The sequence below is a fragment of the Chiloscyllium punctatum genome, chromosome 10, assembly GCF_047496795.1.
Source record: "Chiloscyllium punctatum isolate Juve2018m chromosome 10, sChiPun1.3, whole genome shotgun sequence".
In the NCBI taxonomy this organism is placed as follows: Eukaryota; Metazoa; Chordata; class Chondrichthyes; order Orectolobiformes; family Hemiscylliidae; genus Chiloscyllium; species Chiloscyllium punctatum.
Window position 1 is genome coordinate 119769742 of NC_092748.1, and position 11459 is coordinate 119781200.

At 49.5% G+C, this 11459-nt stretch overlaps 1 protein-coding gene across 1 annotated transcript in view; it reads left to right on the forward strand.

The window, feature by feature from the left end:
- tns1b (tensin 1b) overlaps positions 1-6381 on the forward strand; it is an 833038-nt gene extending 826657 nt beyond the window's left edge. Inside the window, 1 exon segment of the mRNA XM_072578355.1 lies at positions 1711-6381. Coding sequence (XP_072434456.1) covers positions 1711-1852 — 142 coding nt within the window. The 3' untranslated portion in view covers positions 1853-6381.
- The last annotated feature ends 5078 nt before the right edge of the window (positions 6382-11459 follow it).

Below are 11459 nucleotides of genomic sequence, written 5' to 3' on the forward strand. Positions count from 1 at the left end.
ACCATCCCCTCCCTCCCCCCACCCACACTCAGTAACAGCAGTGTGTACCATCCCCTCCCTCCCCCACCCACCCTCAGTAACAGCAGTGTGTACCATCCCCTCCCTCCCCCGACCGACCCTCAGTAACAGCAGTGTGTACCATCCCCTCCCTCCCCCCACCCACACTCAGTAACAGCAGTGTGTACCATCCCCTCCCTCCCCCCACCCACACTCAGTAACAGCAGTGTGTACCATCCCCTCCCTCCCCACCCACACTCAGTAACAGCAGTGTGTACCATCCCCTCCCTCCCCCCCCACACTCAGTAACAGCAGTGTGTACCATCCCCTCCCTCCCCCACCCACACTCAGTAACAGCAGTGTGTACCATCTACAAGATGCTCTGCAGAAACTCACCAAAGATCCTCAGGCAGCACCTTCCAAACCCACAACCACTTCCATCTAGAAGGACAAGGGCAGCAGATCCATGGGAACACCACCCCCTGCAAGTTCCCCTCTGAGCCCCTCACCATCCTGACTCGGAAATATATCACCGTTCCTTCAGTGTCACTGGGTCAGAATCCTGGAATTCCCTCCCTAAGGGCATTGTGGGTCTACCCACAGCACATGGACTGCAGCGGTTCAAGAAGGCAGCTCACCCCCACCTTCTCAAGGGGCAACTAGGGACGGGGAATAAATACTGGGCCCAGTCAGTGATGGCCCCATGCCATGAAAGAAGGGTCCTGCAGATGTCTGCAGTGTGCTCCTGTGGAGACTGCAGGTGGAGATTGTTGTCCACTGAGTACCATCTGGAGAGTGAAGGGGCAGCTTGAGCTGGGGGCATTGCATAGCTCTGAGCACACGGCCTTGGCCTTCCATTTGCCTTTTGCCCACACTCCCCTGCCCCCCCCCAACCCAGCAGTCTCTCTCTCCCTGTCAGCACCTTTCCCGTTGGAGGGAGACTGTTGGTGAGGGATCTACAGACATGAGCGAACTCAGCGGGTGCTGGGAAAACTGAGCAAGTCGGGCAGTTCCCGGGGGAGAGAAACCGAGTTCAAATCCAATCAGCCGTTCACCAGAACCTTGGGATCCGGACTGGAATCATAACGGGCATGAAACATTAACTCTTCCTCTCTCCACAGGTCCTGCCAGACCTGTTGAGTTTCTCCAGAATCCTCTGTGTTTGTTTGAGATTTACAGCTTGTTTTTTAGACAAAGTTGTCACTAGTTTGCGATAAATGCTGCTGAAGTTGGCAAAGCCCCAAGAAATAGAGACATTACTAACTCCCTCACCCCCTGAGATTGTACTGTTGTTTCTAACACTGGGATATGTACCTCTCAGATACAGCTCAAGGGGGGTGTACAGCATGGACACAGACCCTTTGGCCCATCCCATCCATGCTGACCAGACATCCCAAATTCTTCTAGTCCCAGCATTTGGCCCGTATCCTCCCCTATGTTTCAGACACCTGGCTGTTGTCCCTGTCGAACTCTGTCAGAGATCAGGATAACGCTGCCAAGTGCCTTCAGTCTGAGCTGGGGAATGAGCCAATTAGGAGCTGATGGGAGGAAGGGGTTGGGGGTTGGGGATGGGGTAGAGAGGAGGAGGCCAGGACCCAGGAAACAGCCTGGATGTTCCAAACCGCGCTCCCCCCGCCCCCCCGACTGAACGGAAAGGCTGACGGTGTTAATTTCCTCCCCCACACCCTCCAACCCTCCCCTCCTCCATTACAGGCTGTTTGGGTTCGTTGCCCGGAAACAGGGAAGTGCCACGGATAACGTCTGTCACCTCTTCGCCGAGATGGACTCCAATCAGCCAGCAATAGCCATCGTCAACTTTGTCTCGAAGGTCATGATTGGCTGCCAGAAGAGATGAGCCTGACCCTCTTCCCAGTTCCTTTCAAAAAGAGCGAACAACACCAAGACAGAAAGAATTGTACGGGCGAGCAGAGGAGAAGGACTTGGAAACGAGAGGGTGTCAGTGGAAGTGAAGATGGCGATGGGCTCTGGGGTGGGGAGGGGGGGGGTGCATGTGTCAGGGGGAGGGTGGGGGACAGGAGTTTGTTTATTGCACAGAAAACAAAACAAAATGGAAGTTCTTTTTGGGCAACTTCCAGTGGAAGGATAACTAACAAAAGAGCAAGAGAATTTCTTGAGTGTGTGGGTTCCCGTGTGACGTTCGAGCAGGATATGGCGAGTTATTTCATTGTGACAGCTTCACGGGCTTCTCCAACGGTGAGCACCCACTGTAACACGCCCACTTCAGCATGCTTTTCCCATCCCTGATGACTGAGTGAGACACCTTGTCCACATTAACTCCTGCTCCTCCAAGCCCAGCTTCCTCACTCCAGTGTGATCCCAATCCATCGCTGCTATCTGCCCAGTAACTCACCAGGCAGCTGCCCCAGTATGGACTTCACAGACAAGAGAACAAATCAAACATCTTCACACTCAGAGCAGGCACCTTTCAATGACAGGTCCAGCTCTCCAGCCCACTCTGTTCCACGAGGCCCGAGTATCTCCCTGGGTGTAGAGGCACCTTATCCAACTTTGCTTCAGATACCAGCACTTAGACAACATTGACTCCTACCCTGAACCCTTCACCCTCACACACACGTCCCTGTCACTGTGGCTGCTGGCTCAACTGCCTTTCATTTTGACCTTTCCCCCATCAATAAACTGGAGACTTAACTCTGAAAATCCCAACCTATTCCACACCACTCAACACGTGCAGTACTGAGGGAGTGCCACACTGTCAGAGGGTCTGTACTGAGGGAGTGCCGCACTGTCGGAGGGTCAGTACTGAGGGAGTGCCACACTGTCAGAGGGTCTGTACTGAGGGAGTGCCGCACTGTCAGAGGGTCTGTACTGAGGGAGTGCCGCACTGTCAGAGGGTCGGTACTGAGGGAGTGCTGCACTGTCAGAGGGTCAGTCCTGAGGGAGTGCCCCACTGTCAGAGGGTCAGTACTGAGGGAGTGCCAGACTGTCAGAGGGTCAGTACTGAGGGAGTGCTGCACTATCAGAGGGTCAGTCTTGAGGGAGTGCCGCACTGTCAGAGGGTCAGTACTGAGGGAGTGCCGCACTGTCAGAGGGTCAGTACTGAGGGAGTGCCGCACTGTCAGAGGGTCAGTACTGAGGGAGTGCCGCACTGTCAGAGGGTCAGTACTGAGGGAGTGCTGCACTGTCAGAGGGTCAGTCCTGAGGGAGTGCCCCACTGTCAGAGGGTCAGTACTGAGGGAGTGCCACACTGTCAGAGGGTCAGTACTGAGGGAGTGCCGCACTGTCAGGGGGTCAGTACTGAGGGAGTGCCGCACTGTCAGGGGGTCAGTACTGAGGGAGTGCCGCACTGTCAGGGGGTCAGTACTGAGGGAGTTCTTTTTTCATAAAGTACTTCATTTCCTGTAAAACAAACATTTGGACTATCTGAAAGTCAGTTAGATGCATTGCAGTCGAGGATAGATATTGAGTAAAGCTCTCACTACTCTCTAATCAGAATATAAAGCTGTCTCAATGCTGTCTCCATCAAACCCTCCCAGGACAGGGACAGCACGGGGTTAGGTACAGAGTAAAGCTCCCTCTACACTGTCCCCATCAAACACTCCCTGGACAGGGACAGCACAGGGTTAGATACAGAGTAAAGCTCCCTCTGCACTGTCCCCATCAAACTCTCCCAGGACAGGGACAGCACGGGGTTAGATACAGAGTAAAGCTCTCTCTACACTGTCCCCATCAAACCCTCCAGGACAGGGACAGCACAGGGTTAGATACAGAGTAAAGCTCCCTCTACACTGACCCCATCAAACACTCCCAGGACAGGGACAGCACGAAGTTAAAGACATAGTAAAGCTCCCTCTACACTTCTAACAGAATGTAAAGCTCTCTCTGCACTGCCCAAAATATGGTTGGATCCACATTCTTTATATTTTTGAAATGACCTATTTCACTGTAAAAACATTTAGAATCCCAGACAAATTAGATTTTCCTGAATGTAAGGAATTCGACCAGCTGTAACGTTCTCCAGTCGGCTCCTGATGGGTCCTGAGGTCTGATAGTGGATGATGAAATATTGTAAAGTGTCTCCCTGGCCCCATGCTGCATTATTGCTGCTACTTTCAGCTTTGAGAGATTCACCGCTCCCCTCCAGTGGCTACGATTAAAGACTGCAACAAGGCCACAGCTTCAGCCTCCAGCTCACTGGCTGCTCATCAGCTGTCAGCTCTCTGTTCATAACTGTCCATCTCCATTTCAACATGATGTCTCAGTCCATTACTGTCCATGCAAGAGAGTTATACCTCATAATGTTGGGTATGTTTTGGCCTTAAAACAGATCATGGATTTCATCCTCAGCTTATTTGCTACACAGACTGTATACTGTTGTAAGTACAACTTGGGACACAGCACCCTATCCATGTATCAGCCACTAACACAGGGGCAAAAGATTTTATACACACACACACACACACACACACACACACACATATATATATATATAATCTGCAGCTGAAGTATGTATAAAAAATGCTTTAAAATAATTATTTCAAAACTTGGAGCTCTTTGGAGAGGTGAATTATTTTTTGAAAAGACAAATGCTCTTGACAAATGCAGCAGCAAAATTCATTCCCATCTTCAATTCAACAGAATCTCTCTCAAACAGGTCCATGTCACACTGAGAGTGAACTGTGATGAACAGAGTTGGTCTGTGGGGAGTTTACAAGGACCCTCAAACTCCAGATCACGTGCACAGCACCATCAGCTGGCTCACTATCCGCTCGGAGTCTGGACAGACAGGACTCACTGTCCTGTACCCCAGTGAGGGTCGGTGTGTGTGGGAGTGTACCCCAGTGAGGGTCGGTGTGTGTGGGAGTGTACCCCAGTGAGGGTCAGTGTGTGTAGGAGTGTATCCCAGTGAGGGTCGGTGTGTGTGGGAGTGTATCCCAGTGAGAGTCAGTGTGTGTGGGAGTGTACCTCAGTGAGAGTCAGTGTGTGTGGGACTGTACCCCAGTGAGAGTCAGTGTGTGTGGGAGTGTATCCCAGTGAGAGTCAGTGTGTGTGGGACTGTACCCCAGTGAGGGTCGGTGTGTGTGGGAGTGTACCCCAGTGAGGGTCAGTGTGTGTAGGAGTGTATCCCAGTGAGAGTCAGTGTGTGTGGGAGTGTACCCCAGTGAGAGTCAGTGTGTGTGGGACTGTACCCCAGTGAGAGTCAGTGTGTGTGGGAGTGTATCCCAGTGAGAGTCAGTGTGTGTGGGACTGTACCCCAGTGAGAGTCAGTGTGTGTGGGACTGTACCCCAGTGAGAGTCAGTGTGTGTGGGACTGTACCCCAGTGAGGGTCGGTGTGTGTGGGAGTGTACCCCAGTGAGGGTCAGTGTGTGTAGGAGTGTACCCCAGTGAGAGTCAGTGTGTGTGGGAGTGTACCCCAGTGAGAGTCAGTGTGTGTGGGAGTGTACCCCAGTGAGAGTCAGTGTGTGTGGGACTGTACCCCAGTGAGAGTCAGTGTGTGTGGGACTGTACCCCAGTGAGAGTCAGTGTGTGTGGGACTGTACCCCAGTGAGGGTCAGTGTGTGTGGGAGTGTACCCCAGTGAGAGGCAGGTTTCGGAGATTGCTCCTGGCCCTTTGACACACCCGCCGGGAAGGATGTGCGTTCATTCCCAATGCCGTGTTATTGGTCTTGGCCAAGTTGGTGTGCTGCTGCGCAGGTCCAATGGTCCACTCTCCGGGTGAGATTGGACATCTTCAGGAAGGCAGGGTGACTCAGTCGCTCCAATTCTGGGTTGGGGAGGGGGGGGGGAGGGGGTGCCAGCATTGACTGTGGGTGGTCTCCGTACTGTCTTCCTGAACGGAATCCTTTGGTAAAGGGCTGTGTGTTTGTGCTGCTGATGGAGTCAGACTCAACCCAAGCCAAGCCCCAATCAACCCTTCCCAGACAGCTGGCTGGTTGGCTCATTTCCAGACGTGGCTGGGTTCAAAGGCTGTCTCTCTCCCAACTCCGGGTGGAGACGAGTAGGAAGCTGATGGGATTCCAGTCCACTCCCCACCCCACCCCCAGCACCACCCTCCCCCTCCAAACTGTTCACCTTATCATTGGGCAGTATTAATCGTCACATTTGCTCCCACCAAACAGGTGAGACACTGTCTCGAGCTTTCAAATGGTAAAGTAAAAGGAATAAAAATATTAGAGAAATAAGGTCCAATCCTGTATTTATATAAAATAATTATAGTTTATATTTTGTACACACTGCCTGTGCTTAAAGCCTGTACATGGTATGAATGATATTGAGGAGAGGAACTTCCTGTATCACAATCACTCCCACTGTACAGCCATTTCTCAACCTTGCAAACTGCGTTGTGTCTCCTGTATTGAGGGCGTTGAGATCAGTTATATTAATATACTGTTGCTTGGATCAAACATCTGCCTGTCTCACTCATTTCTGGTTTTGAGTCACTTTTGTGTGATTTACAAATATGTGAGTCTTTTAAAGTGAGAGTAAAGCTCCCTCTACACTGTCCCCATCAAACACTCCGCAGACAGTGACAGCACGGGGTTAGATACAGAGTAAAGCTCCCTCTACACTGTCCCCCATCAAACACTCCCAAGACAGTGACAGCACGGGGTTAGATACAGAGTAAAGCCTCCTCTACACTGTCCCCCATCAAACACACTCAGGACAGGGACAGCACGGGGTTAGATACAGAGTAAAGCTGACTCTACACTGTCCCCCATCAAACACTCCCAGGACAGGGACAGCATGGGGTTAGATACAGAGTAAAGCTGACTCTACACTGTCCCCCATCAAACACTCCCAGGACAGGGACAGCACGGGGTTAGATACAGAGTAAAGCTCCCTCTGCACTGTCCCCATCAAACACTCCCAGGACAGGGACAGCACAGGGTTAGATACAGAGTAAAGCTGACTCTACACTGTCCCCCATCAAACACTCCCAGGACAGGGACAGCACGGGGTTAGATACAGAGTAAAGCTCCCTCTGCACTGTCCCCATCAAACACTCCCAGGACAGGGACAGCACGGGGTTAGATACAGAGTAAAGCTCCCTCTACACTGTCCCCATCAAACACTCCCAAGACAGTGACAGCACGGGGTTAGATACAGAGTAAAGCTCCCTCTGCACTGTCCCCATCAAACACTCCCAGGACAGGGACAGCACAGGGTTAGATACAGAGTAAAGCTCCCTCTACACTGACCCCATCAAACACTCCCAGGACAGGGACAGTACGGGGTTAGATACAGAGTAAAGCTCCCTCTACACTGTCCCCATCAAACACTCCCAGGACAGGGACAGCACAGGGTTAGATACAGAGTAAAGCTCTCTCTACACTGTCCCCATCAAACACTCCCAGGACAGGGACAGCACGGGGTTAGATACAGAGTAAAGCTCTCTCTACACTGTCCCCATCAAACACTCCCAGGACAGGGACAGCACAGGGTTAGATACAGAGTAAAACTCCCCCCTCATCCAACATTGAATTGATTGTATATTTTCAGGACGGTGTTGCTCTAGAACACTTCATTGTGTTTCTGGTTCCATTAAATCCCACGGGTTCAGGTCAGATGTTGTGAACGTTGGGGGCAGGGTGTGTCTACCATATTAACCCGTCAGAGATCTTCCACTTTCCTTGTTTGTGATCAGTTTGTGTCATGATGCACCAGGACATTGTAATGAAATAAAACGTTCTTCGTGTCATCACAAATGTGAAAAATATAGTCAAACCCTCCAATTTACATGACACTGTCAAACTTCACATTAAAATAATACATTTAGCAGGATTCTGTACTTAACAAAAGGTACTGTTTAATACCAGCTGTCTTTAACTGATGCCACTTAAGAAATGGGAATTGCAAAACTCTACAACTTAAACTTTACCCTTTTAAAACTCCCCCTCACCGGTTTTGGACAAACGCACAAAGACAGACAAGACATGAATTTTCAAGGCAGATGGTATGGTGGCTCAGTGGTTAACACTGCTACCTCACAACACCAGGGACCTCAGGCAACTGTCTGTGTGGAGTTAGCACAATATCCCAGTGTCTGCGTGGGTTTCCTCCGGGTGCTCCGGTTTCCTCCCACAGTCCAAAAAAATTGTGCATGCTAGGTGAGTTAGCCATGGGAAATAGAACATAAACATTCCAGCGCAGTACAGGCCCTTCGGCCCTCAATGTTGTGCTGACCTGTAGAACCAATCTGAAGCCCATCTAACCTACACTATTCCATTCTCATCCATATGCCTATCCAATGACCATTTAAATTCCCCTAAAGTTGGCGAGTCTGCTACTGTTACAGGCAGGGCGTTCCACACCCCTACTACTCTCTGAGTAAAGAAATGGTGTTCCCATTTGATGAATGAAATGGTATGGGCTGAGGTTAGAGACAGGAGAGGAGAGGTCACACTGCTTGGAGTTTTTTATTGGCCTCCGCAGAGTTCCAGGGAGGTGGGAGAGAGGATTAGCAAAATTATTCTGGGTAAGAGTGAAAGGAACAGGGTGGTCATTATGGGGGACTTTAACTTCCCCAACAATGACTGGAAATGCTATAACTCTAGTACGTCGGTTGGATCAGTTTGTGTCCAACGTGTACAGGAGGGTTTCCTGACACAGTATGTCGAAGGGCCGACAAGAGGGGAGGGGCCACACTGGGTCTGGTGCTTGGTAACGAACCGGGCCAGGTGTTTGATTTAGTTGTAGGTGAGCACTTTGGAGAGAGAGTGACCATAATTCAGTTACGTTTAGTTTAACGATGGAAAGGGATAGGTACATGCCACAGGTCAAGAGTTATCGATGGAGCAAGGGCAATTGTAATGTGAGTAGGGAAGAGTTAGGATGCATGGAATGGGGTAGCAAAATGCAGGGGATGTAGACAATGGAAATATGGGGCTGGTTTAAGGAACAGATATTGTGTGTCCTTGATAGGTATGTCCCTGTCAGGCAGGGAGGGAGTGATAAGGTAAGGGAACCGTGGTTTACTACAGAAATTGCATCTCTTGTTAAACAGAAGAAGGAGGCTTATGTGTTGATGAGGCAAGATGGTTCAGATGAGGTGATGGAGAGTTACAGATCAGCGAGGAAGGATTTAACGAGAGAGTTAAGAAGATCAATGAGGGGACATGAGCAGTCTTTAGCAAATAGAATAAAGGAGATCCCTAAAGCTTTCTGTGGTATGTGAGGAATAAAAGGATGATTAGGGTAGGAATAGGGTCGGTCAAAGACTGAAGTGGGAAGTTGTGGGTGGACCCTGTGGAGATCGAAGAGATGCTAAATGAATATTTCTCATCTGTTTTCACTCAGGAAGAATGAGGTACGAGATATTAGACTAGAAAGGATCGAGGTTAGTTTCAAAGAGGTGTTATCAATTCTAGAATGTGTGAAAGTGGACAAGTCCCCTGGGCCTGATGGGATTTATCCGAGGATTCTCTGGGAAGCTAGGGAGGAGATAGCAGAGCCTTTAGCCTTGATCTTTGAGTCATCATTGTCTACAGGTTTAGTACCAGAGGACTGGAGGATTGCAAATGTTGTGGCCATGTTCAAGAAGGGGAGTAGAGATGACCCAGGTAATTATAGACCAGTGAGCCTTACTTCTGTTGTAGGAAAGGTTTTGGAAAGGATTATAAGAGACAGGATTTATAATCATCTAGCAAGCAACAATTTGATTGGAGATAGTCAATATGGTTTCTTCAAGGGCAGGTCGTGTCTCACAAACCTCATTGAGTTTTTTGAGAAGGTGATCAAGAATGTGGATGAGGGTAGGGCAGTTGACGTGGTGTACATGGACTTCAGTAAAGCCTTTGATAAGGTTCCACATGGTAGACTGTTGGAGAAAATGCAGAGGCATGGGATTGAGGGTGATTTAGCAGTTTGGATTAGAAACTGGCTTTCTGAAAGAAGGCAGCGAGTGGTGGTTGATAGAAAATATTCAGCCTGGAGTCCGGTTACTAGTGGTGTGCCACAAGGATCTGTTTTGGGACCACTGCTGTTTGTCATTTTTATAAATGACTTAGACACAGGCATAGGTGGATGGATTAGTAAATTTGTAGACGACACTAAAGTCAGTGGAGTAGTGGACAGTTCAGAAGAATATTACAGGTTGCAGGGGGACTTGGATAAACTGCAGAACTGGGCAGAGAGGTGGCAAATGGAGTTCAATGCAACTAAATGTGAGGTGATGCACTTTGGGAAGAATAACAGGAAGGCAGAGTACTGGGTCAATGGAAAGATTCTCGGTAATGTAGATGTGCAGAGGGATCTTGGAGGTTGATAGTGCTGTTAAGAAGGCATATGGTGTGTTAGGTTTTATTCGTAGAGGGATTGAGTTCCGGATGCACTTTGGAAGAAGTAACAAGACAAAAGATTACTCAATGATTTGTGGACATGAGGAAGTTAAGAGGAACAGAGGGATCTTGGGGAGTTTGTTCAGAGGCCCTGAAGGTAGCAGGCCAGGGTAATAGGATTAAGGAGTCACATGGGACACTTGTCTTTATCAGTTGATGCATCGATTCCAAGAGCAGGGGGTGATGTTGGAGCTGGACAGGACTTTGGTTAGACCACAGCTGGAGGACTGTGTGTAGTTCTGGTCCCCACACAATGGGAAGGATGGGATTGTACTGGAGGGGGTGCAGAGGGAGATTCACCAGGATGGTGTCTGGGATGGAGCATTTCAGCAATGGAGAGAGGCTGGATAAACTCAGAATTTAAAAAAAACAATTGTGGATACTGGAAACCAGAAACAAGAACAGGAATTACTGGAAAAACTCAGCAGGTTTGACAGCAAATGTGCAGAGAAAGCAGAGTCAATGTTTTTGGTTTCAGTGACCCTTCTTCAGAAGCTGATGTTTCTTTGGAGCAGGGAAGGGTGAAGGGGGGGGGATCTGAGAGAGGTGATCAGGTTAGGGTGGACATGGACTGGGTGGGTGGGAAGCAGCTGCTCCCCTTTGTTGAAAGATCACTACCAAGTGGGGGGGGGTGAGGGTGGGGTATGTTTTAAAGGAAAAGGCAGGAGGTTTAGAGAGGATTTGCGGAAATAAAGGTTTCACCCGGGGAGGGTGCGTTTCTGGAATGTAGTGTCTGGGAGGGGAGTTGAGTTGGGAAACCTCACAACCTTTAAAACCTACTTGATGAGCATCTGAAATGTTCTAACATTCAAGGCTATGGGTATAATGCAGGGAAGTGGGACTAATGCAGGGAGTTGAGTGCTTTTGGCCTACAGACTTGATAGGCCCAAGACTCCTTCTGTCCTGTGATTAAAGTGGATAACCGGACATTTTTCCGCATTATATTCCATCTGCCATGTTCTTGCCCAAACACTGAGCCTGTTCCAAATCTCCGTGAGACCCTTTTACATCTTCCTTATGCTCCCACCTAGCTTTGAATCATCAATACAGTTGGAAATGTTACGTTTAATCCCCACCTCCAAATCAGTGTGCGATATTATGAGCCCAACTGTTTGTGTGATAGCTCACTGTTCACAGCCAGTCAC